This window comes from Bactrocera neohumeralis, chromosome 2 (genome assembly GCF_024586455.1).
Source record: "Bactrocera neohumeralis isolate Rockhampton chromosome 2, APGP_CSIRO_Bneo_wtdbg2-racon-allhic-juicebox.fasta_v2, whole genome shotgun sequence".
NCBI classification, from domain to species: domain Eukaryota; kingdom Metazoa; phylum Arthropoda; class Insecta; order Diptera; family Tephritidae; genus Bactrocera; species Bactrocera neohumeralis.
In genome coordinates, this window is record NC_065919.1 from 16,295,368 (window position 1) to 16,318,041 (window position 22,674).

A 22,674-nucleotide genomic window follows, 5' to 3' on the forward strand; every position below is an offset into this window, starting at 1 on the left:
GTCGATTTTTTAATATTTTCATCAGTTGAAGAGGTCGAAGGTCGCCCAGAACGTGTCATGTCTTCAACGACCTCTCGACCGGCTGGTGTTTTTGAATCACCAAAAGCTTTTTCCAACATTCGAAACGCTTCCACTTACTAAATTTGTTTAAAAATACAAAATTTGAGACAAATTCCTTGTTCGATATTTTTATCCATTGTTAAAATCGCAACGCAAATGAAGTGTACCGACTTAAGCAGCTGCTGTAAACAAACTAGTTGACAGATCGCGCTCATATTTGGCAACTTAGGAAAGTACATTTTTTTTAAATATTATTTACCCGGGGAATTTAATTATAATTTCCGCGTATTTTTTGTCGCAATGTGTAATATTTGAGAGCAACATTCGTACCAAGATCGGAACCGCTAATGCTAATGCTAACGTTAATTGGTGAAGAGTTCAGTGGGTTTGTCTTCAGTTAAATCTATGTATTTGCTCTTGGCGCAAAATTTATTTTTATTTATTTGTTTATTACTTATTTATTTTTTACATCAATAATAACTTTAAATAAAACGCTAAATAAAATGCATAGTTTCATTAAGATTTATTGATATTTCTTCGAAGATTTATCTTTTTTTTGGCATACATTTCGTTCACAAGTCGAACATTGAATTACATAATTCCACAATTCTGGATTGTTAAAAATGCATAGCACTATATTTTAGTAAAAAACTACCAATTTAAAATGAAAACTCGCACATTTCATACTGATTATTGTTGAATCGAATCTCATTGTACAATTACTGACGCTTTAAATTATTACAATAAGTACTTGGGTAGTCATTAATTTCATGAACAATAAATGCAGTACAGTCGACGGGGATTTTATAATTTTTTTTTCTTTTTAATTTAAATGGCGTTTGTATAATTTTTAAAAGCAGCAAATAGTAAGTAATGTTTTTTATCACATAATTATTTAGTTTTCAATACTTAATTCGCACTCAAGTTATCTTAATTACACTTAAATCTATATTTTTGCTGAAAATAAATGCTTTTGTTCGCTTGTGTATGTGTATATACAAATATATGATTTCTATTATAATAAAATGCAGTAGCATTACGTATATATCTGCGCTACTTGAAAAAAGGAATGTGTCCAAAATGCACTTTAAGTTCATCAAGTTGCTGATAATATGCCACTTAATTAAATGAATATACTATTTATATTTTGCCACTCACTTTAATCTTTCGATTTGTATCGAAATCGTGTTAGAAAATTTATATTGCACAGTAAATTAATAAAATTGCGTCGTTTAAAAAAAAGTTACTTAGCATTTTGGTAGCAATTTAATAGGCGCAAAAGACCACCTGTTAGATTATCAAAAAGCAATTCGGTTTCTAAGCATATATAGTATTTTTATATCGCATTATTTTCTAAGATATTAAAAAGAATTATTTAAAATTTATATAATGTTCAAGACATATACATAAGAACAACCAATTTGTACTATTCGAAATTTGAAATATTTCTAGACGAGGTAACACAATCATCAGAGTTACATACATAGGTAAATAGGCTGACTACCCTTGAAGCTATGTACAATGGAGCGAGTCGATTTTTGCTCCATAAAATCGAATATGTGAGGGTTTTTTCTACGAATCATTCTGAAAAATTTTGCTTAATGAGTTTGCAGGTTTCAAAAAATATTTTTTTTATTATCTTATTAAATTCTAAAACACCTCTAGAATATTGTTCTAAATTTTCAAGTTGATACGAGTAATAGTTTCGGAGATATAGCCTTGAGAATTCGTGCGCTCGAGGCTAGATAGGTTAAGAGCGCCGTTTTAAACGCGTTTTTCTCGAAATTGTGTTTTTGAAGTCGGTTGGGAAGATTTCTCTAGAACTACTCAACCCATCTTCATGAAATTTTACACAGGTCTTTAAGAAACAATTCTTAAAGACTTGGACGAAGGAATTTTTTTTCCGGTTACAATTATTTGGAAAAAAATGTCGCAAAATTTTCACTGAAATTTTAATTTCTTTGCAAAACTGTCTGCAAAAAACCAATATTTATTTTTTTAATTAAAACACGAATTTTTTCACTTTAGATGATCTTATAATGAGTTATCCAGCCAACGCGAGCGCATCTTTTTTCCGAGGAGTCAAGGGAAATGGCGTAGCAATGGCTAGTTTAAAATTTTTTTTTTTCAAAAATTTCAGAATTTCTTTGTTAATAGTGTATGTTTGTAACAATAAAAAATTCGAATAAAATATTTCATTTTTTGTATGAGAAAAATCTGTTAGAAAAAGGCTGTTTTTTACCCGAGGAAATCCATGTAACCCCTGAAGAGGCTATGGGTCTAAAACCAGTTTCGAGCCAGCTATTTTTAAGCAGATATTTAAAAAATCTGAAGGGTCGCTTATATAGGGGTTTTCAATAGGGCCCTACAAAAGTAGAGTGATAGGGACAGCAAACGACGCCATATTTCTCCCGCTCTTTTGACATTTCTCTTCAGTAAGGTTTGCCATTACATCATGGAAAGTTATACGATTCAACAATGAGTCGAAATTATTAAAATTTACAACCGATATTCGGAGTCTGTGGTCGCAACTTTAAGATATATGAGATAAATGTGATATAGCTGTCCGATCTGACCGATTTTGACAAATGAACAATAGAATATCAAAATACGCCTACGTATTAGATTTCAATTGGATATCTCAAAAACTGACTAACAAATTTTTATGATCCCTAAAAATGTTATACAGAATGATACGTAGAACGTATCCCTCACACACGATTATTCCATTTTCTTAGCTCCCTGACTTGCTCTAAAGTGTAATCCCCAATCAATTTTCAGTGTTACTAATAGATAAATCAAAATTTCCCGTCAAGAGAAAAGAAAATTAAGCGTTTGATTAAGAAAGATATATTTGATTTAATATGTCATATAAGGAGTGACGCGGAGAGGGTGTGACCAACCAAAGGATTGTGGGCTCACTTCTGAATGCGGTAGAGCAAAAATTATTGATAATCGAGAAGCAAAGTGAAACCTTCAACTCTGAAGTTTATAAGCCGCTCAATAATAGCAACAAACTTACTTGCATATAAGACAGAGCTCCTCATAAAAAGATTTGTTCGACTACGGGCAACAATAAAGCCCAAAGCACTTGTCAAAACAAAATGTGGGTTATTCCAATGAAAATACAATGTTATAGTACGTATAAAAGTGATAGCATGTACATATGTAGAAGTTGATTGGGAAATATTATACATTTTATCTTTTTAGCTTTACGAGGCTTATGAGTTCTCCAAACCAAGTAGATTCGATATATTTTTCTCTTGTGAATAGATTGCCTACTGTATACATATTCGACTACTTGATGTAATTGTAACAGTGTGTTTAAAGCCTGTTTGGAGAGGAGTGTCAATCAATTGTCACCGAGATTTTTTAACGGATGGACCAAGGAACGTGTTACATCGACCAGATGAGACGACAGGTAGACAGGTGTTAGGTGAGTTGGTTTTGTAAGACATAAAAAGAAGTAGTTAGTGTCAGACGTGAACTCTTTGATGAAGAACAAAAGTTTAATATGCCGGGACTTTTTGCATGTAGGTCATAAGTTCATTAAATCTGAGTTTTTTGTGGAAAAGTACAGTTAAAGCTAGAGCAGTATCCAAAGATAGTTACGTGGGGGTCACACTGAGTTTGCAGAGCAACTCAACGCTTGTTTTGCTCTGGTTGGTTTGACTCTAAGGACGTCAATAAACGGGAGGTAATCGATGAAAGTGTTGATCATATTAAGACCGGTCAGCTTATTGCCTAGCAAGCTCCCATAAACGTCGGTTTGTCTTTTCCACAGGTGCTGACGACTAACAATTTGAGGTTCGCTTTACGATTCTGTTCACTGATCGTAATTATTTTCTAATTCTGTTCAAACTGACGTTGAAGGACATCACGGCTCACAATATTATTGAAAATCATTCACTGCGTTTTCGAAGAGAATCTTACAGTTACATTTTAGCTCACCCAATCGCTACCTATTATGGTAATGTGTGATCCAAGCATTGTTTGGCATTTCATTCTGGAAGACTTACGCCTGAACAACGTTTACAAATCGTTGATCTTAAATTGAAAGCGTATAAATATAGCTTGTTCAAGAACTGAATAGAGCTTCGCTCTATGGGCCAAATTTTGTTCAGTGATTAGGTTCATTTCTGGCTCAATGGGTGTGGTATGTAAAAAATCAAAATTCCAGAGCTACCATTTCATCCAGAATGAAAACATGTGGTTTTTGGGTTGGTGAAATCAACGGACCATATATCTTCAAAAATGATCAATCAATGGATTTATTGAAAGAACACTTCCGTGAGCAGTTAATTTCGCATTTTGGGCGAACCCATTGGTCACCAAGATCGTGTAACATTACACCGTTTTTTCCTCACGGTATATGTAAAGTCTAAAGTCTATATGGAAAATCCCGCTTCGATTCAGTCCTTGGAGCAAAACATTCGCCAGTTACCAATCGAAATACGAGAACGAGTCATCGAAAATTGGACTCAACGAATGGACCATCTGAGATGTAGCTGCGGCCAACATTTGAAAGAGATAATCTTCAAAAAATAAATACCAAAGAATGTTCTCTCGAATGATTAAAAATATTTCCCATAAAGTTTGAAGTTTCTGTGTTTTTCCTTAAAAAAAGTAGGGAACCTTTAAATGGATCACCCTTTAGTTGTCCACTTATGGTTATCATAACAAGCACTGATTACCGGTTTACGATTTATGTAAGAGTGTGAGTCTCTACGCTGACCTTTTTGGTTTAACCTAACCTAAATGTCTACATTTGTAATGTTTTTTATATATAGTGATTTAGAAAAATTAACTACATACCTTATAAAAGTCTTATTATACGTCACAATACCTAAAAAAGTTCGGAAGTTTAAGTATAAGAAATTTGCTTTACACTCTTAACAATAAGCGATTCTACAATGTAGAATGTATGATACTAAGCTCTCCCTTATCCGTTCTCTTTCTTTAATAACTGTATTTTTGTTTTAATGAAGTATTTCTTAAATGTGCGTCCCATGCGTACATTAAAAATTAGTTTGTACACTATTATGCAAACTATATTAAACAAATAGTTCATTAAATCTTACAGTGTTTGAATAGTATATTTCCAAAATATTACGTTTGTTTTTATTATCACCTGATAAAATGCCGAATCACCACTTCGTTCACTTTCTAGCCAAAAAAAATTACGATTCTCTTGCTGCTACAATAATTATCTTATATCACTATCCTTTCGACGGTTTGTGTTCACTCTTGAGTTGTAAATACATACACTTATACATACGTGTACATAGGCATTATGTACTATGTAGGCATATTCTTCATTTTGCAATCTTTGGGCGCTTAGAGCGATAGCTCTTCCGTTGAGGTATTTACATGTACACGTGGCACATCGTGTGTTGGTTGTATATCCATTAGTATGACGACCTCGTACGGACTACAGTCGGAGAGATGTAGAAATGAGCATAACCAACCGTAGAAGCCCTTCTCAATATCGGCTACCTCATTTAACCAACTATTAAGCTGCAAACTCAATTGTGCGATGCCCGAATAGAGGCCTAGACCCAGTGTGCACACGAGTATGCCGACGGGATAGGCGAGTATTAGTATAGGTGACATAAAAAATTTATATATACACGATTTCTCCTCATTGAAGTAGTTGAACATATTATACCAGGTTAATGTGCCGATATAAAATGAATAAATGCTTGAGATTACAGTTATGAATGGAAGACATATTAACGACAGAATTAGGATATGTAAACCAGTTTTCGGTGTACAGGTGCAACATAAGTTTTGCTTCTTATTCACTTGTGCAGCGGCCGCAACTGCATTGATCTGCTCCAATTCCTCACGACTGATATTGATTTGTAAATCGACGCTTTGACCCTTTTTGCGGCCACGTTTAATTGTACCTGGGTTGGAAAGATGATAGAAAAAATCATATTATTTTATGAAGCACAACAATGTTTCGTGAGTCAAGAGAGACTGTTAGCATCCCAACTAGGTTTACAAATATTTAGGGGTGAAAAAGTAAATGTGTTTTTTTTTTGTTTTTATATAATATTCAGTTTTATTTAGAATCTGTCTCCTTACTTAAATGATAATGATTAAATTTGCTGACAAAAACAATAAAAAATATTTTACATAAATGAAAAAGAGATCTATTGAATCGTAAGGGTAGATCTAATGAAAGGTTTCTCTTAGTCTCCTACATTGTTGACCATTATCCAGCAGTTGCAAAGCAAGTCCGTTAACATAGTTCTGCAATCCAGAGGGGTAACGACTACTAAATTTTCCAAAATTTTCTTTTATAGTGGGCATTTATAAGTCTGGATGGAGGACATAATTTCCAACACAATCGAAGAACTTTATTTTGAAAGCCTTGAATAATTTTAAATTTTGAATCAGTTGAGCTTCTCTAGATTTGAATCACATATGACCAGATCGGTCTGAGTACTGACTTATGTATGTATATACAACTATGAGCAAAAACTAGTAAGACTTTGTTCATAATTTTAAAATTCTTAATTTATTCTTAAAACTCTATGTAGTCCCTCTCAAAGTGATCCCCCTTGGCCCCAATACACTTGTGCCAACGTTTTTTCCAATCCTCGAAACAGTTGTTAAACTCAATTTCCTTAATGACCTTCAATGCGCCCAGCGATTCACGTTTAATGTCTTCAATTGACTCAAAACGGTTTCCCCGGAGCGGTCATTTGAGTTTGCCGCATAGCCAGAAGTCACAAGGAACTAAATCAGGCGAATACGGTGGTTGCAGCATGATAATGGTTGAAAATTTGGCGAGAAACTCACGAAGTATGCAGTATGAGACGGTGCTTAATCGTCGTGCAAAACACAAAAGTTGACGGCCCATAATCCCGTCCTCTTTTTACGAATAGCTTCCCGCAAGCGACGCATAACACTCAAATAGCATTCCTTGTTGACAGTTTTGTCGGTCAATAATCGAAGAAAACTGTCAACATAACCTGATTCTTTACCAGCTTTGACGTAGTTTCGTCTTCAGCTCACCATTGCTGCGATATTCGGCCGACTGATCGTCTGATTCCGGGTCGTAAGCATAGCTTCAAGCCTCATCGTTAGTAATAATATATTTCATTACAACCTGGTAATCGGAAAGCATTATTTCACGGACGTTAACGCGACGCTGTTTTTTCGAAAAATTTTGTGATTGTTGAACTATGTACTTTCACTTTTCTTTGGTCCAAATTATCTTGCAAAATGGTTTTCATTGAAAAAATCAAAAAATCGCCGAATGCACTTTATGTACTTCAGAAAGACAAGCGTATACTAAACACTGATTATTTTGATATGGCATTTGGCACAGATGCCACTGACAGTCATACCACCCTAGAAAAAAAATATTTCGACGAATGGATTTTCGCGTGAAATATAAATTAAAAAGTCTTATTATTGGTCTTATTTTGGCCTACAGTGGTATAAGTAGCTTGTTCTTTAGACTGAGATGAAATTTTGACCTTAGTGGCAGGGTTATCCGCATAGGTTGCCGTAATTGTGGAGTCATAGTTAATCATAGGGAGGTCAGCCGTGGACAGAATAGAGCACAGCGCCAGATTTTGCCTTGAGGTAAACCAGCGCGTGTGGGTCTGAGATTCGACTCAGCATCACGACACCGGATGTAGAACGGCCGATTATGACGGTAAATGTGACTATTTTCTTTAAGGAAAACTAATCAAACACAATAAAAAATTAACGTTTATTGCGATTGTAGTTATTGTAAGAGCTGACAAGACATCAACGAAAAAGGCATTTGGCACCCATAAGATAAGAAGTTTATACTGCTTTTGAGCGCAATGTAGTGAAATCTAGACAAAGCTACAAGATCTAAAATTAGATCTGTGCTACTTGAGCAATAACTCTTTCGACCAATGATGTAAAAATTTAAAATGAAGAGTTTAGCAGCTCGCTCTCTTACAACTTACCTGTCATAGTCAGATAGTTACTATCCATTGACCTTCTCGTATTATACCGCTCCAAACTATGCATATCAACATTCAAAACGCTCGTTTCACCTGATTCCAGATCTTCATAGTTGGTTATTTCCGGCGATTCCCGCTGGCTGCGTATATGCGACGGATCGGTGCGTATATTTACACGTTTCTTCGACGAAGAGCGATTACTAAGACAATCGTGCGATTTTGCGTCCAAACTACTCTCTGAGTAACTGCTCGGCGTAACTGTGCTGCTTTCATGGCGATTTGTCGATTTTGTGCCCTGTGAAACGCTTTCGAAGTTCTGTAATTCATTATCATCCTCATAAATATTATCCACGGATTGTGTAGATTTGTGTGTCGACTGGTTATCGACAGCGTCCCCATTGCTTTGTGCTCCTGGTATTTGTGGCAGTGGTTGTTTGTTTTTCAATATCAATGATGTTTTAAGTAAGTCCTCATCAAGTGCCGGGTTAGAAGGGGAGAGTTTTTGTCGATTCTGGAAGTTGAAGAGAAAATATACAAAATAAGGTTTGTAAAAAATAAAATTGTTATTATATATATTTGGTGTGTTTTATGCAAACAATCTCGAATATCGATTATTAACAGCTATGTTTGGGTCAAAATGTGAATGTACTAAAGTAAGAAAGTGTTCGTTTGTCGCGGACGCCGTTATCGGCCTGTTATGCAAAACGTTTTTATTTGACGAGGTGACTTTATGAAAATATTAATTGTTCTACGACAGCCGGTTCTACGTTAGGGTTGCTCCGTATCCTCCTGACTTGTGCTAATGTCAACCCGGGCCTGGAGGATTTTTTCTGCTGCGTCTGCGCTAAAAGGCTCCACCTCGGTTAGGTGTAATGCATGCAATGGATGGAGCCATGTTCTGACTTGCTTAGGCCTTAAGACACATAGGGAGTAGACCACGAGATAGATAGATAGTAAAAATTGAGGTTTTGCACTGCGACTTACGGTATATTGTGCCCACCCCTATATTACACATGGTACAATCCAGAGTTAGGTGTTCCGGGGTTTCCTGTTCCATGTCACAGAACGGGCACTTTGCTCAAAAGGATATGCCCATGTTGGGCAAGTGCTGCCTGAGCCCGGTTGCACATTGATAGGCGGTTCAGCCTTCCTATACACTCCTTAACTGAAAGCGATTTAACCTCATACGCTGAGATCGCCTTTAGTGCCGCTTGACAGTCGTTAATTATGGCGATACGCTGGTTGCGATAGTTGCGACGGAGATTGAGCAAAAACTTCTGCTTGAAAATGTACCACTGGATAGTGCTGCCTCTCAGCAGTATGTCGAGCGTGGAGTCATTCCACTCCGCCTTACTGCCTAGAGTAATTAAATTTTAATTTCTTTGTAAAGTTAATCCTCCTTGTAACGCCGTTCCTTGGAAGAAGAACCAGGGCCTTAGGACCTTCATTTTTTGACACTACATTATCTTCCTGAAACCCTCTGTTACCATTAGCGGCATGGTATGTTTCGCTATCTGTTTAATCACTAGATGCAGCGGTGTGAGCTCCAGCATGACTTCAAGTCCAACTCCCTGCCACCGAGTGTTAGGAGCCTCAAGCCCTGAAGATATATTCGCACAGTAAAATGGACCATGGTAGACCATGTACTGTGCCTCTACGGCAGTGTAATCTATATCAAGCTCGCGCACTGCACCGCGACTCCATACGAGAGGCCAACAATGCACCCTACGGTACATAGGAGGTCATTACTCTGGTTCTGAACCTCCTCTCTCCGTACATACTCATTTTATGCTATCCTAAATCTCAGTCTAAAAATCTTCGAGGAAATCTAAGCTCGACGGTTTTCGAACTAAGCACTTTTTGTTACTGTAATTTATAGTATAGCATTCATAATCCAACCACACATTAGTCAGAATTGTACTGTGTAATTTCTCTTTGTCTGCAACGAAAGCAAAAGTCGAGCTGAAAATGCACTTTACAATGTCGGAGTCGATGTCAGTTAGCTACTTTTACCCTACTTTCATGTTTGCATTAGTATTGCTTCACACACACAGTCACACACTCACACGTACACACGAAAGCGAACAAATTCGAAAAGTTAAGAAAAAAATTATAAAATGTTCACTATAAAGTAAATGCGAACTTTATTTGAAACTATTTTTGTATATGTAATAAAATCCTACCTGTACATTAACTATGTGGTCCACATAGTTTTGTGCGCCATTCACTTTTTTCGATGTCTGTCGCTTTCGAGGTGGAATAAAAACAGGGCGTTCCTCGCCACTTACTGCACTTTTACTAACCATTATCGCTCAAAACACAATTCTTAGGCTCTTCTGCGCGAATTATTAATTAATTATGAAAATAAGTTTCACAATATTAATTTCAAAATATAATAAATATTATTTAAACACTTTTTTCTCTATTTTATAATAACTCTTCTTTCAAATTTGAATATTTTCCACACATTTTATAAATTATTTATCGAACCGTAGGTATTTTCTATTGATTATTAAATACATTTGCAACCATCACTTACAAATTTAACACACCCAAATTCTTTATATCCGTTTCGGTATATTTTAACTGCATGCCAACTGTCGCAGGAACTAAAGTGAATGAATAGACCACTTGCACTTGCCAAATATTTACATGTGTTTGTGTATGCGTGTGGGTGAAAGGACATTTTGCCATTATTTCTTCCGCTGCGATTGATGCTGCTGCTGTTGCTTTTTGCCGTGTCCATTTATTGATTTTTCGCCATTTACGTCCTTGTTCCGATTCTTGTTATTATGCACACCGCTTTCGCAAGCACCGAAGTAAACAAAAACAAACATAGACCGCAGGCACCTTCGTTGTATGACAAAAACAAAGAGGGTAACATTTGCTTGTGTGTTCTGTGAATTAAGGAGAAAAACAGAAATGGTAAAGGAGTTCTTCAAAAGAGAAGCAAATTGCAAAATAAACAGTGCAATTGTTTTTTATGTTTTGTTGTTTACTTTGTAGCATGTGAGGAGAAATATGATACAAGGAAAGTGCGAAAAAAATACGCGTTGAAAAAGGAAAATAGCAATGAAAAACACGATAATTACTGATAAAAATTAGTGACGTCATATATATCTATATAGTCATACAGTTATAGAAAAAACATAAAAATGCTTAATTTTTCGGCTAAAGATTTTATGATACATTTTTACAATGTCAATATTTCTTTAGCAACACGCTTCAAATAAAATAGTTGCCAGTTTTTTATTATTTATATGTATTTTATTTACTTTAGCAATTGTTTATTGCAAATACTTCTAATTTTCTTTTTTCAATAGTCAATCGCATTTGCAGATATCAAGTATATAGAAGTCTACATTATTTAGTATCGATAAACGATTATTAATCGAAAATAATTTACACTTTTCATGCAGTAATGGCAACACTGTTTGCACTTAGGCAAGGCTGCAAAAAATAAATAAAAGCATCGACATATCAATGTTTTGTATATTTCATTTCTATAAATTTGTTTAACATATATAGACGAAACTATTTTCATTTTGCGTGCATAAAAATACTGTGAGAAAATACCCTTGTGTGATAGGGAATGTCAATGCACCTAAAAAGCATACAAATGACGCTTGTTGGTCTTGCTGCTCGTAAACTTTCTATAAAAAAGCGGTAAGTTACACGTTGTTTCATATATAATGAGTTTATAATAAATTAAATTGTTTCTTTTAGTAATGCCACACTGGCGGCTGCTTTCCCAAATGGTGTACGTTGTCAGAAATGCTTACAACTTGGGCACTGGTCTTATGAATGTAAAGAGAAACGTAAATATGTGCATCGGAGTTCACGTACCAAACAACTTAAAAAGCGCCTGGCTGAAAAAGTAAACACTGAAAGTAATGACAGTGGCACAACTAGCGCATTAACAAAATCGGCAAAAGCAAAGCGTTCAAAGCGTACACGAACTTCTTCCGGATCTTCAGCAGGCAATGCATCGAAGGGATCAAATTCAGACACACAATCTTCCTCAGGCTCAAACCATAGTAGTTCGTCGGATTCAGACGAAGATTCTTCTAGTGATAGCAGTTCTTCAGATTCAGATAGTGATAGTGATAGTAGTGATACCGGTTCTGGCAGTGATTCTAGCGAATCAGGCACAAGTAATTCGAGCGATTCAAGCGACTCATCCAGCTCCGATGAGGCACCAAAAAAGAAAAGAAGCCGACGCACCTCTAGTTCATCCAGTGATGATGACATTTGATTGAAACATTAACAAGACAAGACATATTCTGAGAAGAACCATAATTAGCTTTAGTAGTATAAGTTGGTAATGCAAAACACTGATGTTATATTGTTCTGATCATACAGATGTATTTATATAGGTAAACAATTATTTAGTCACACAGTAAACTTGCAGGATATTTCAGTTATATGGTTTTCCTTAAAACCATAGATTATACCGGATAAAAATTACTATAATAATTGATGTATAATTATCCAACTTTAAACTACTTGTATACATACACTCCAAATGATTTCATTTCTTCCCTTATTGTTTCAAACTATAAATGTGTGTATGTATCTTTATTTAGGTTGAAATCTCACAATGTTAGATATTACATTATTCAACTTAGTAAACATCAGCTAAATAAATAGAAAAAAACGAATTTGCATATTCAAGAAGATATTATTTATATAAATATTGAAATATATACGTAATTGAATCAATCACAAATTGTATGTGCACGTGTAATAAAAATGTGTAAGTATTTCGGAAGAACTCGAACTTAGCCTTCAATTTACTGTAATTTCATTGACTTGATCTACCAAGTTAATACTAAACGTCGTCGTCCTCCTCTTCTTCTATGTTATTGTTACATGATGCTGTGTTTAAATATATAATCTGTTTATTAATAATAACTGCATCGATTTGCGCGTTATCCTGGGCTGGTGGTTCGCATGTCATGTTATGTGGCAATTGAGCGAGTAATAAACTGGCTTGCGAACTGGTGCTGGGCTGCTCTTGTTCGCTTGGATTATTTAGATTTGCTGCTTGCATATTTTCACTTAAAGCTGCTGCTGCTCCTGCTTTTAACTGTAATTCTTCTACCTATCATGTTAAAATAGTTAGTTAAATATATAAATTCAACACTTTAATTGAATTTTACTTACTTTCAGTTCGTTTATGGCTTCATTAACTCTTCCCAGTATGGTTTCCAGCTCTTTTTGAATCTTGCAGAGCTGCAGCTGTTCCTTTTGTATTTTTGTATTGTTTACAATACTTGCATTCGAGTGTCTTCCCATTTTAAAACATTAATTTAATCGAGCAACGATATTGTTTTGAACTCTATTCTCTTTTTCTGGTCATTTTCTGTTTACAATGAAGACGTCTCTCATCTCTTCCAAAGGCTAAACAGCATTGCCATACAAAATATACTGCAAACATTTAGATTTATTTAATTTTAACTTACTAACACTCACCAAAATGTAATACTAAATAAATATAATAAAGTATATCGTGGTTGGTTATCATACTATCTATAACAAAAAAATATTTTATTTAAAAAATTTCAGTAAACTTTGAAAAGTTTCCCCTTTTTCGTTTGACGTTTTGAAATATTCTCTTATAAATAATGGCAACACTAATAAACAGCTGCTTAATTCATTCATATTAAAATATATTCTCGCATTAAACCAAACAAAATTCGAGTACAACTAATAAAATTTCGCCTTGTGCTGTAAAATCTAATTTTCAAAATATACTGAAGATCAACTAAAGCATTAAATGCATATTAGAAAGTTAAATAAATAATAAAACAAGCTCTAGCCGACAACAAAAGTATAAGGTGACGAACAATACGAGAATCAAAGTCCAACAATTTATTGGATTAACAAAATTGCTGGTTGAATTTTTAGATATAAAAGCGAAGGTAGGTAGAAAATAAAATCTTTAGATCAGCATTAGGGACGCTAATCACAGTACCGTCTTTATTTAGATACAGTTTCAAGCAATGACAGAACAAGAAGCATTGCTTCAACAAAGTAGTAGTATGACCTCGACGTATATGACTCCACAAGAAGAGGCATTACAAGCACTTTGCAAAAAATTGTTGAAATCTAGATTCTTTCGCGGCTACTATGAAGAACGTCGTTTCGTGGATTCTGTAGCGGGCTACAGAGATATAGTTGATCTACATCGTGGGGAACGTGATTTGGAGCTTTTATTGCTAGACATTAGAAGTAAATTACAAATTTTTTACCAACATTCACCACAGGTATGGATTGGCATAACGCACGGTGCTTTTATGGGAGTAACACCTAAAAAGAATACACTCGATACACATATATGGGTACAACTACAGGAAGTTGCATTTGGCCATTATTGGTTCAGTATAAAAAGCATACGCTTTCGAAGGAATGAAGTGATATTAAAGTTAAATGTTGTGCGCAATGTAGAAGCTGATTCACTCATTGAAAGAACTCAAATATCAACGTCTACGCTAATGTACGCTAAAGATGCTTCAAAATTGCCCTTCACAACAGACAATTCAGTAAATGCATTAAATAATGCGCCAAAGCTTAGCGAGGATATGTTGAGTGGTCCTATAGTAATACAACCGGAAGTGCTACAAATCGGTTATGAAGACTTCGTTAATATTGTACGCAACTGGGGTACAACCATAAAACATTCAGTATATGATTTTATGTCGAATGATATAAACAAAGATAATATAAAGGATTTCCTGCAATTTCTGGGCTTAGTTGTGATCTCTCTGTTGACCGGCAGTGTTGTGGCTATCAAGTATTTAGGTACTTTTGCATTGCGTTTTATGTTTGAATTCACCCGCTTTACGCATGTTATGACACCAATCATACTAAAAGTAATAGAGGCGATAAATAAAATTATTGGTGGATTTTATATATTGCTAGCAATGATTTGGAAGGATGCATTTATGAAAAAAAGAATGACAGCCACACAACAACTGCAAGATTTTAATGCACAACCGCCCAGAGAATTGAAAGCCATAGAATACAATCGACAGCAATACAAAAGTAATTTTGAATATAATATACGGCAACCGCCTGTGATGCGCTCTAGTATGGGTCCCTTTACAGAGTTTGAACGAAAATTTCAATAAAGTGATATTCCGCCGGCGAATTTTAGAACAAATTTATTTATGAATCTTAATGATAGATACACATTGTAGCACTAAATTGATTGCCTGATAATAGAATAAATCATAATTGAACGAAAGGCGAGCATTCCTTATAATGTATGTAAATAAAATGCATCCATATGAAAACGGCAAAATAATTTAAAAAATGTGCTGAGAGAATTAACAAAAAATTTAAAAGAAATGTTATATTTTTTATTACTCAACTAGTGGCATTATTTGTATAAAGTATAAACGTGATAAAGTTATTGAACATCATCGCTAACAAATGGTGTTGAGGTGCTTGTGCTGAAATGAACGCTAGATGAACTAAAGTTGAATGAATACATATTTGCAATCACAATAACAAGTAATTTAGATAAGCTAAAGATAGATTTTATCTGTTTTAGACAAATAATTATATCTTTGCTTATATTTTACTCAAATATTTATTATAGTTATTCAACTGTAGTTAGCCTAACGTTCATTTTGGTTCAATTTATTATATTAGACATATGCAGTTTACAATTATGTCACGACTTAAAAAGAAATTAATTGTGAATCACTTTGAAAATGTAATAAAAATAAAAAGCAACAATTGTAAATATAAAATCATTTATGGCTTATTTTGTAAAATTGTGGACTCTATGCACGTACATCGAACGAATTTGGATTATATATTAATATTGACCTACTACTACTTACCGAGCCAAACGCCGAAATAACTGCGTTCCAACCCTGTTTTGATTATTTTAATGTACAACGACGGCCTTTCCGCACTTTATGTTTAAATTTAAATAGTATTGTATTTACGTATATAATTTCTATACATTTAAATAATTTTTGATTTAAAAGTTCTTAAAATAGAACACACACGCAAAGTTATATTGGTTTATTTATTTAAAATTTTAACAATAAATGCATTTGTACGAAAAGTATTAACCATAAAGGGACCTGTTTTTTATTTAACAAAATATTTATAACTTTTATTTTTATCAAAATAAACCAGCGTTGCAAATTACGCATATAAAAATAAAATAATATTTGAATGAAATATTTTTCTTGAAATTACGGAATTCTTAATTAAACATGATTTTAAATTTTATTCCCTAATTCCGAATTAAAAAATTAAGAAAAGTAAATTGTATTAAAATATTTTTCATTTTGAACTACAGCTTGCACAGATACATTATTTTCACTGATATTGTTGTTGTTGTAGCGGCAGAATTCTGCCGAGTTGACAGTCCTTAACCAGATAAAAAATCCGGGTCAGTTCCGATGCCATAGACCCGACTGTCGTGGAAACAGGATGCTCTGTCTTTAATGCTCTAGCGCACTGGTCGGCAAACTTACTCAACCAAGCAATTTATATAATATATCATTAATTTTTAATTCTGTATTTGATTTTAAAATAAAATTAAAAATTCTTAGCATTACATTAACTGGATTTTAAGTTTTTATGCTTAAAATCGTTGATTAAAATTTTAATTTTTATTCATAGATTTAAATCTTGGATAAAAAAATAAATTGTAAATAATGAATTTAATTTAATCTCAAAATTTTAATTTAAAAAATCGCAATCCTGCTATATCGAATAGATCAAAAATAATTTTATTTTTATAATTAATTAAAAGGTAAATTTTTAAAAATTTTAAAATATCAAAAAAAAAATTATTTATTTTTTTTTAAATGCTATGATAGGTCTATATTTAATATTTTCCTAGAGTTTCAAGGCAATCCAATAAAAGTTTAGGAGATAGAATCCTTGATAAAGCGGCCCGTCATGCTAGAACGGTTGGCTACTTCAATCTTTGATCGTGTTTTTCTAGAAACAACGTTTTTAAAATCGATGCTTGCGATTTCTCACAAACTAGTGAGGTGATCTTAATGAAATTTTGCACAATTCTATTCCTAACAGTTGTTTCTATCACCTGAAACAAATTGAGTAGGGTCTCATATCTTGGATAGTCGAAAAAGTCGTTTCGTATTTTTTTATATTTATAAATAAACAAATATGTACCATTTTGGTGGACCACTTTTAGCCATTTTTCTGCTAGAGACATTATTCCATCAGTATAAAACTTTTATCAGTGTAAATCGAAATTTCAAATTTTCCAGAAGCGAGCGATTCATTGTTGTGCTACACGAACTGATAAACATTATCTCCGTAAAATTCATACATTTCTTGGGTGGCTTGCGTGGCATTCTTCCCTTTTTTATACAAAAATTTCAAAATATAGCGAAATTTTTTAATTATTTTCCCTAATTTTTAAACGCCTGCAACTTTCTTTCAGCTTCTCCGAATTTAATTTTTTATTTATGCTTAAAATCGCAACTTTCCAAAACTATATGGTATAACACAATGTGATTGGTAGCACAGGAGATACACGACTGCAACGACATCTATTGACAAAATACGAAAAGACTTTTTCGACTACTCAATATATTTATGTATATATGTATGTATATGTTTTCCACCTTAACCAAACTTAGCTCTTCCTTACTTGCTTTACTTACTGTTTGTCTATGCAAATACATATAAACTCCCGAGTTTCCAAACAATTTTTGTAGTCATAATCATTAATATCTTTATTTAATTCGCATAATACATAATAATCATAATAGTAATTATAATAATTGTAATCTGTTTATACATAAGTAATTATATAATAATAATAATAATATTGTGGTTGTTTACACTTTCACTTCTCATTTACGCTTTTGCATTGTTTGCATACGTGTTGTTGTTGGTTTGTTTCTTTAAATAGTTTTTGTTTTTTTTTTTATAATTTGTTTTACTTTTAATTAGTTATTTATATATATTATATGTATATATTATTTGTTTATTTTTATTTTTATCTTTTTCTACTATATGTCTTAAATTTCTTTACACATTAATTTCAAATGCATTAATTCATCTTTATATCGATTTAAACAATGTTTTTTTTGTTTTTGTTTTTGTTTTTAATTTGTGTTTTATCAATTAATTTGTGTATATGTATTTTATATTTTTATTAAATTACTTTTTTAATTGTGTATATATAAATATTTTGTTTTTTATTTTGTTTAACAAAACAGTTTATTCCCTTTGAAGCATTTCGCAGTATTTGCTACTTTTCTTGTTCTTGCTTGCACTCTCCCAATTTTTTTAGCTCTCTCGTGGTGAACTTTAATGACAACTTTTTTTTTGTTTTTGTTTTTTTCCTTTTCAAGTTACTTATACATAAACATAATTATGTATATGTATATGTGTGTATGTATATTTTTGTATGCATAGCAGCTGTTAGGCTTAGTTGTTCTCAAGAAATTCTGTTATGTCATATATTTATATGTATACATATAATCTATTCATATACATTTATATATGTATGTATGTATAAATATTTGTTTTTGCTTTTCCTTTTTTATAATATGTGTTTAATTTAGTACGTTTTTGTTGGTTTTAGTGTATTGTTTATTTTGTATTTCTTGTAGTTATTTTATGTACGTGTTGTATTTTGGATGTACAGTTGTCTTCTCGGTTACTACTATTTAATTTGCCATTATCGTTACCCGTTTCCTAGTTTTTCATGTACAGAACGGAAATGTTTCGGTACAATATCCTACGCTTCTGCAAACAATTTACTTAAATTTCAATAACAAATTTGTGGTAATTGTGTCTGCCACAAATACTTTTTGCATTTTGTGTGTTGAATGTTTGGAGCTGAGGTTGAGACACTGGCGCTAACTAGTGCCCTTCAAATTATAACGGATCATGCGTTTTAGTCAAAACACCAATGCAATCGCAAGCAGTTCAATACAAGTCATACAAAATTTTACGTTTAAAAATTGTTGAAGATACATAATTATAGATTATAAAACTAGAAACATTGTAATTAAGATAAATAGAATTTCTTTTAGAATTTGTTTTTAATTTAGAAAATTGTTAAAAAATATTTTTAACTGTTTTATATATTGTAGTGTATGTTTTTAATGTTTTATTCTTTTCAATACAAAAAACTAAAATAGTAAAACTAAAAATAATTAGAAAGAAATATATAGATATATAAAATTGAATTCAAGCCTAACATTCCTTTAATTTCAAAAAAAAAAAAAAAAAAAAAAAAAAAAAAAATAATAAAAAAAAAAAAAACTATTTTTTTTTGTAATGATATTGTTTTTCATTACAAATGAATTCAATAACAAAAAAAAAAACCCAAGAAAACATGGAAAACATTTTTATTTAAATGAAAATTATAATGGTTTCTAGTTTTTATATTATTTTTCCAATTGAAAATTTAAATATTAAGAAGATATACATATGTTTGTATACATATAAAAATTGGGAATGTACAGACACTAGAAAAAAATATATATAAAAATATACAATTGAATTTATAAGATGGAAGTTATGGTTTTCTAATATTAAAAATTTTTTTTTAGAATTTTTTTTTAAAAAAATATATAAATGAAAATATACACTATAAAAATACAATTTTCAATTTAAGTTATGATAGTTTCTAATTTTTATTTTCAATTCAAAACTATTATTTTTTAATTAAAAAATAAAAAATTCTTTGATAAAATTTTAGTTTTCAGTGCCTTATAATTTAAAACTAAAAAATATACATTTTCATATTAAATTTTGTAAAAATGATTTTAATTTTTTTTTTTGTTTTAAATATAAATATAAATTGATTTATTATAATTATTAAAAAAATTAAATAAAAAAAAAATTTTTTGATAAAATGTTAGTTTTCAGTGCTAAAAATCAAAAAAAATATATATGTATATGCATATACATATGTATGTATGTATACATAAATATTTTCATAATTACAAAACTGATTTTAAATATTTTTTTTTACTTTTTAATGTAGTATAAATTGTTTAATGAATTTAATTATTTAATAATAATAATGCAAAAATTAAAAAAAAAAGAAAAATTTTTTTGATACTATTTTAGTAAATTTTATACTTAATCGATAAAAATTTTTTAAAAAAATATATATTTTCATTATTAAATTAATAAAAATGATTAGAACATAAAATATTTTTTTTATTGTACTATAAATTGTTTATTATAAATCATTAATTAAGAAATAAAAATGCGAACATAAAATAAATTTAATAATAATAATTAATACAATTGAGAACAAGTTTTGATTTGTTTACATTTAATATATGTATATATATGCAAAGTGGCTTGAATACAATTCAAAATTTCAAAGTAAACTCAAATATTAAATGACAAAGTATGCGAAAAATTATATGAAATTATAAATTTAATAATTTCTAATTTATTGGGAATTTCAAACAAAAAACAAAAATAAAAAAAATTCTATTAAAAAAAAACTTAACAAACTGTAAAGTATAAATTGATTACATTAAAAACTTTTTAAAAATGAAAATAAATCACACCTAAAAATCGTAAAGAACTCTCCGGCTCATTGATAACCCAGCATGACCCGCTTTAAACTCTTCAGTGTTCTATACCAAGTAAATGTGTTATATTTTATTTGTTTAAATCAACAATTATGTATATTAGTACAATATGTTTTTTTTTGTTTTCACATTTGTTGGTTTTGCATTACACATGATAACGTCATGAATTAATTGATTTATAATTATAATTCATTAAATGTGTAATTCATTGGCAGCAATAATACAGTTTCCAATACAAACACAACCACAAAACATAAAATACAGTTACAATCGGGTACGAACAAAAACATTTTAACGGTACACAATAAATTAAAGGTAGGTAATGTCAGAAAGTAACGGTAAACGGTAAAGCCGTCGATAGCAAAAGTCAGGTATGGAAAAGTATGTGAGAGGAGAGAAAAGAAGAAAAACCAGAAATGTTATATGTTACACGTCAAATACAAGTACAATTATGGTAAGTCAAGTAAACGTATGCGTAGTAATTGAAAAATTTTTGTTTAAGTTAAAGTTTAGGTAAATAAGCAATACATTTTTATGTATGTATAAATGACAGATCGAAGGCCGTACACATATTGCTAATAAATATCTATATATGTACGTATGTATGTAATGTTGTAGGTGATGGTGGTATTGGTTTAGGACAATTAATTATATTGAACGTTTATATGTATGTATGTAGGTATGTATGAACTTAGTTAGAAGAAGCTACGATATAGGCTCTTAATTACTTTAAATCATCGGTATCTTCGATCAGATCGGCATACTCCTCCCAATCGTTGTTTGTTGAACGTGTGCGCAGATTAGATATTGTCGGTATTTCGTCGTCATCGCCATTGCGATCAACAGTATTGTCGGCGTCGGCGCTGCCGCCACCGCGGTCACGACTGTGAGCTGTTGTCGTGCCGCCTGTTGTGTCGCTTACCACTTCGTAGTCCTTTAACTCAGCCTCCAGATCTTTTTCCCATTGTTCTTCTGCGCGTGCCCGTGTGCATATAGAGTATGCATTAAGTTGTTTTTGATTTAGCAGTTTGCATGAGTTTGTTTTGGGGGGAAAATAAGAGAGAAAATCACGTTAGTTACCATTTTTATACCATTATATTTTATACATATGTATATATACATATATATATATATGGATAAATGAAGGTTATAAATATATATTAACGCGTTCTACTAGGTATACTGTTGTATAAACATATAGTATATACTACATACATATATATAGCAATAAGTGCGTGTAAATACATATATATGTATATGGATTGGAAGTATATTTATTATTATTTAATGTAGCATAATTAATTCAAGTAGAAATATATATGTATTTATAGATAAATATATTTAAATAATTTTCAACTGTGGCTAGGCACCTACCGATCATTCACATATATGGTACACAACATACATATATATTTAACATTTGTAACACATACAATTATGCCTTTTTGTTTATTATAAAATAATTTTTTATATATTTGTTGTTTTGTTTATTATAAATTTAATACGCGTAAGCTTGTGATTTTGCTAAGTTTAGAGTTACGTACTTTAATATTACTTATTTATTTATGATATATTTATGTAAAACAAGAAAAATGTTAATTACGGCTGTACGAAAACGTTAATATCCTACATAGGTACATTTTTTGTAGCATAAAGGGTATAACAACATATTTATCTTCATTTTGATCGGCCAGTTTGTATGACAGCTATATGCTATAGTGGTCCGATCTGAACAATTTCTACAGATATTGTGGCGCTAGCTCGTAAAGTAATTCATGCGAAATCTCGTAAAGATATCTCGTGAAATAAAAAAGTTTTCCATACAAGGACTTAAGTTGGAACGACCAGTTTGTATGACAGCCATATGCTTTAGTAGTCCGATCTGTATAATTTCTATGAATATTGTAGCGCTACTTCATAAAATAATTCACGCAAAATTTCGAAAAGATATCTCGTCATATAGAAAAGTTTTCCATATAAGCACTTGATTTTGATCGTTCAGTTTGTATGACAGCTATATGTTATAGTGGTCTGATCTGAAAACTTTCTACGGATATTGTAGCGCTACCTCAAAAAATAATTCACGC

At 31.7% G+C, this 22,674-nt stretch overlaps 5 protein-coding genes across 13 annotated transcripts in view; 2 read left to right on the plus strand and 3 right to left on the minus strand.

Moving 5' to 3' along the window:
- Positions 1-564: 564 nt before the first annotated feature.
- Positions 565-10,919, minus strand: LOC126762830 (uncharacterized). The gene is made up of 3 exons (XM_050479875.1): positions 10,199-10,919; positions 8,019-8,526; positions 565-5,969 (listed from the first exon to the last, which is right to left on the minus strand). The coding sequence occupies exons 1-3, from the start codon at positions 10,319-10,321 to the stop codon at positions 5,398-5,400; spliced, it is 1,203 nt and encodes a 400-aa protein (XP_050335832.1). The 5' UTR covers positions 10,322-10,919; the 3' UTR covers positions 565-5,397.
- Positions 10,920-11,436: 517 nt separating this feature from the next.
- On the plus strand, positions 11,437-12,684 carry LOC126762888 (zinc finger CCHC domain-containing protein 10). The gene is made up of 2 exons (XM_050479937.1): positions 11,437-11,681; positions 11,742-12,684. The coding sequence occupies exons 1-2, from the start codon at positions 11,608-11,610 to the stop codon at positions 12,268-12,270; spliced, it is 603 nt and encodes a 200-aa protein (XP_050335894.1). The 5' UTR covers positions 11,437-11,607; the 3' UTR covers positions 12,271-12,684.
- On the minus strand, positions 12,677-13,393 carry LOC126762927 (uncharacterized). The gene is made up of 2 exons (XM_050479980.1): positions 13,182-13,393; positions 12,677-13,119 (listed from the first exon to the last, which is right to left on the minus strand). The coding sequence occupies exons 1-2, from the start codon at positions 13,311-13,313 to the stop codon at positions 12,847-12,849; spliced, it is 405 nt and encodes a 134-aa protein (XP_050335937.1). The 5' UTR covers positions 13,314-13,393; the 3' UTR covers positions 12,677-12,846.
- Positions 13,394-13,666: 273 nt separating this feature from the next.
- LOC126762851 (uncharacterized) lies at positions 13,667-16,112 on the plus strand. Its single transcript, XM_050479896.1, has 2 exons — positions 13,667-13,939; positions 14,006-16,112. The coding sequence occupies exon 2, from the start codon at positions 14,021-14,023 to the stop codon at positions 15,146-15,148; it is 1,128 nt and encodes a 375-aa protein (XP_050335853.1). The 5' UTR covers positions 13,667-13,939; positions 14,006-14,020; the 3' UTR covers positions 15,149-16,112.
- A 4,190-nt stretch (positions 16,113-20,302) lies between these two features.
- Positions 20,303-22,674, minus strand: part of LOC126762754 (synapse-associated protein of 47 kDa) — a 92,603-nt gene continuing 90,231 nt past the window's right edge. For 8 of the 9 annotated variants that reach the window (XM_050479774.1, XM_050479765.1, XM_050479794.1 and 5 more), the window contains 2 exons: positions 21,316-21,559; positions 20,303-20,632 (listed from right to left, as the gene is read on the minus strand). In XM_050479774.1, the coding sequence (XP_050335731.1) occupies positions 20,590-20,632; positions 21,316-21,559 (287 nt within the window). In that variant the 3' untranslated portion in view covers positions 20,303-20,589. Of the gene's footprint in view, positions 21,560-22,674 lie in introns of all 9 variants that reach the window. The other variant, XM_050479850.1, reaches the window with a different exon arrangement.

Coding starts and splice junctions, on each gene's coding strand:
- LOC126762830 (XM_050479875.1), bottom strand. CDS start 10,321: ATGGTTAGTAAAAGTGCAGTAAGTGGCGAGGAACGCCCTGTTTTTATT. Junction 8,527..10,198: donor ACCACATAGTTAATGTACAG/GTAGGATTTTAT, acceptor TTCAACTTCCAG/AATCGACAAAAACTCTCCCC. Junction 5,970..8,018: donor TAACTATCTGACTATGACAG/GTAAGTTGTAAG, acceptor TTTCCAACCCAG/GTACAATTAAACGTGGCCGC.
- LOC126762888 (XM_050479937.1), top strand. CDS start 11,608: ATGTCAATGCACCTAAAAAGCATACAAATGACGCTTGTTGGTCTTGCT. Junction 11,682..11,741: donor AAACTTTCTATAAAAAAGCG/GTAAGTTACACG, acceptor TGTTTCTTTTAG/TAATGCCACACTGGCGGCTG.
- LOC126762927 (XM_050479980.1), bottom strand. CDS start 13,313: ATGGGAAGACACTCGAATGCAAGTATTGTAAACAATACAAAAATACAA. Junction 13,120..13,181: donor AAGCCATAAACGAACTGAAA/GTAAGTAAAATT, acceptor TTAACATGATAG/GTAGAAGAATTACAGTTAAA.
- LOC126762851 (XM_050479896.1), top strand. CDS start 14,021: ATGACAGAACAAGAAGCATTGCTTCAACAAAGTAGTAGTATGACCTCG.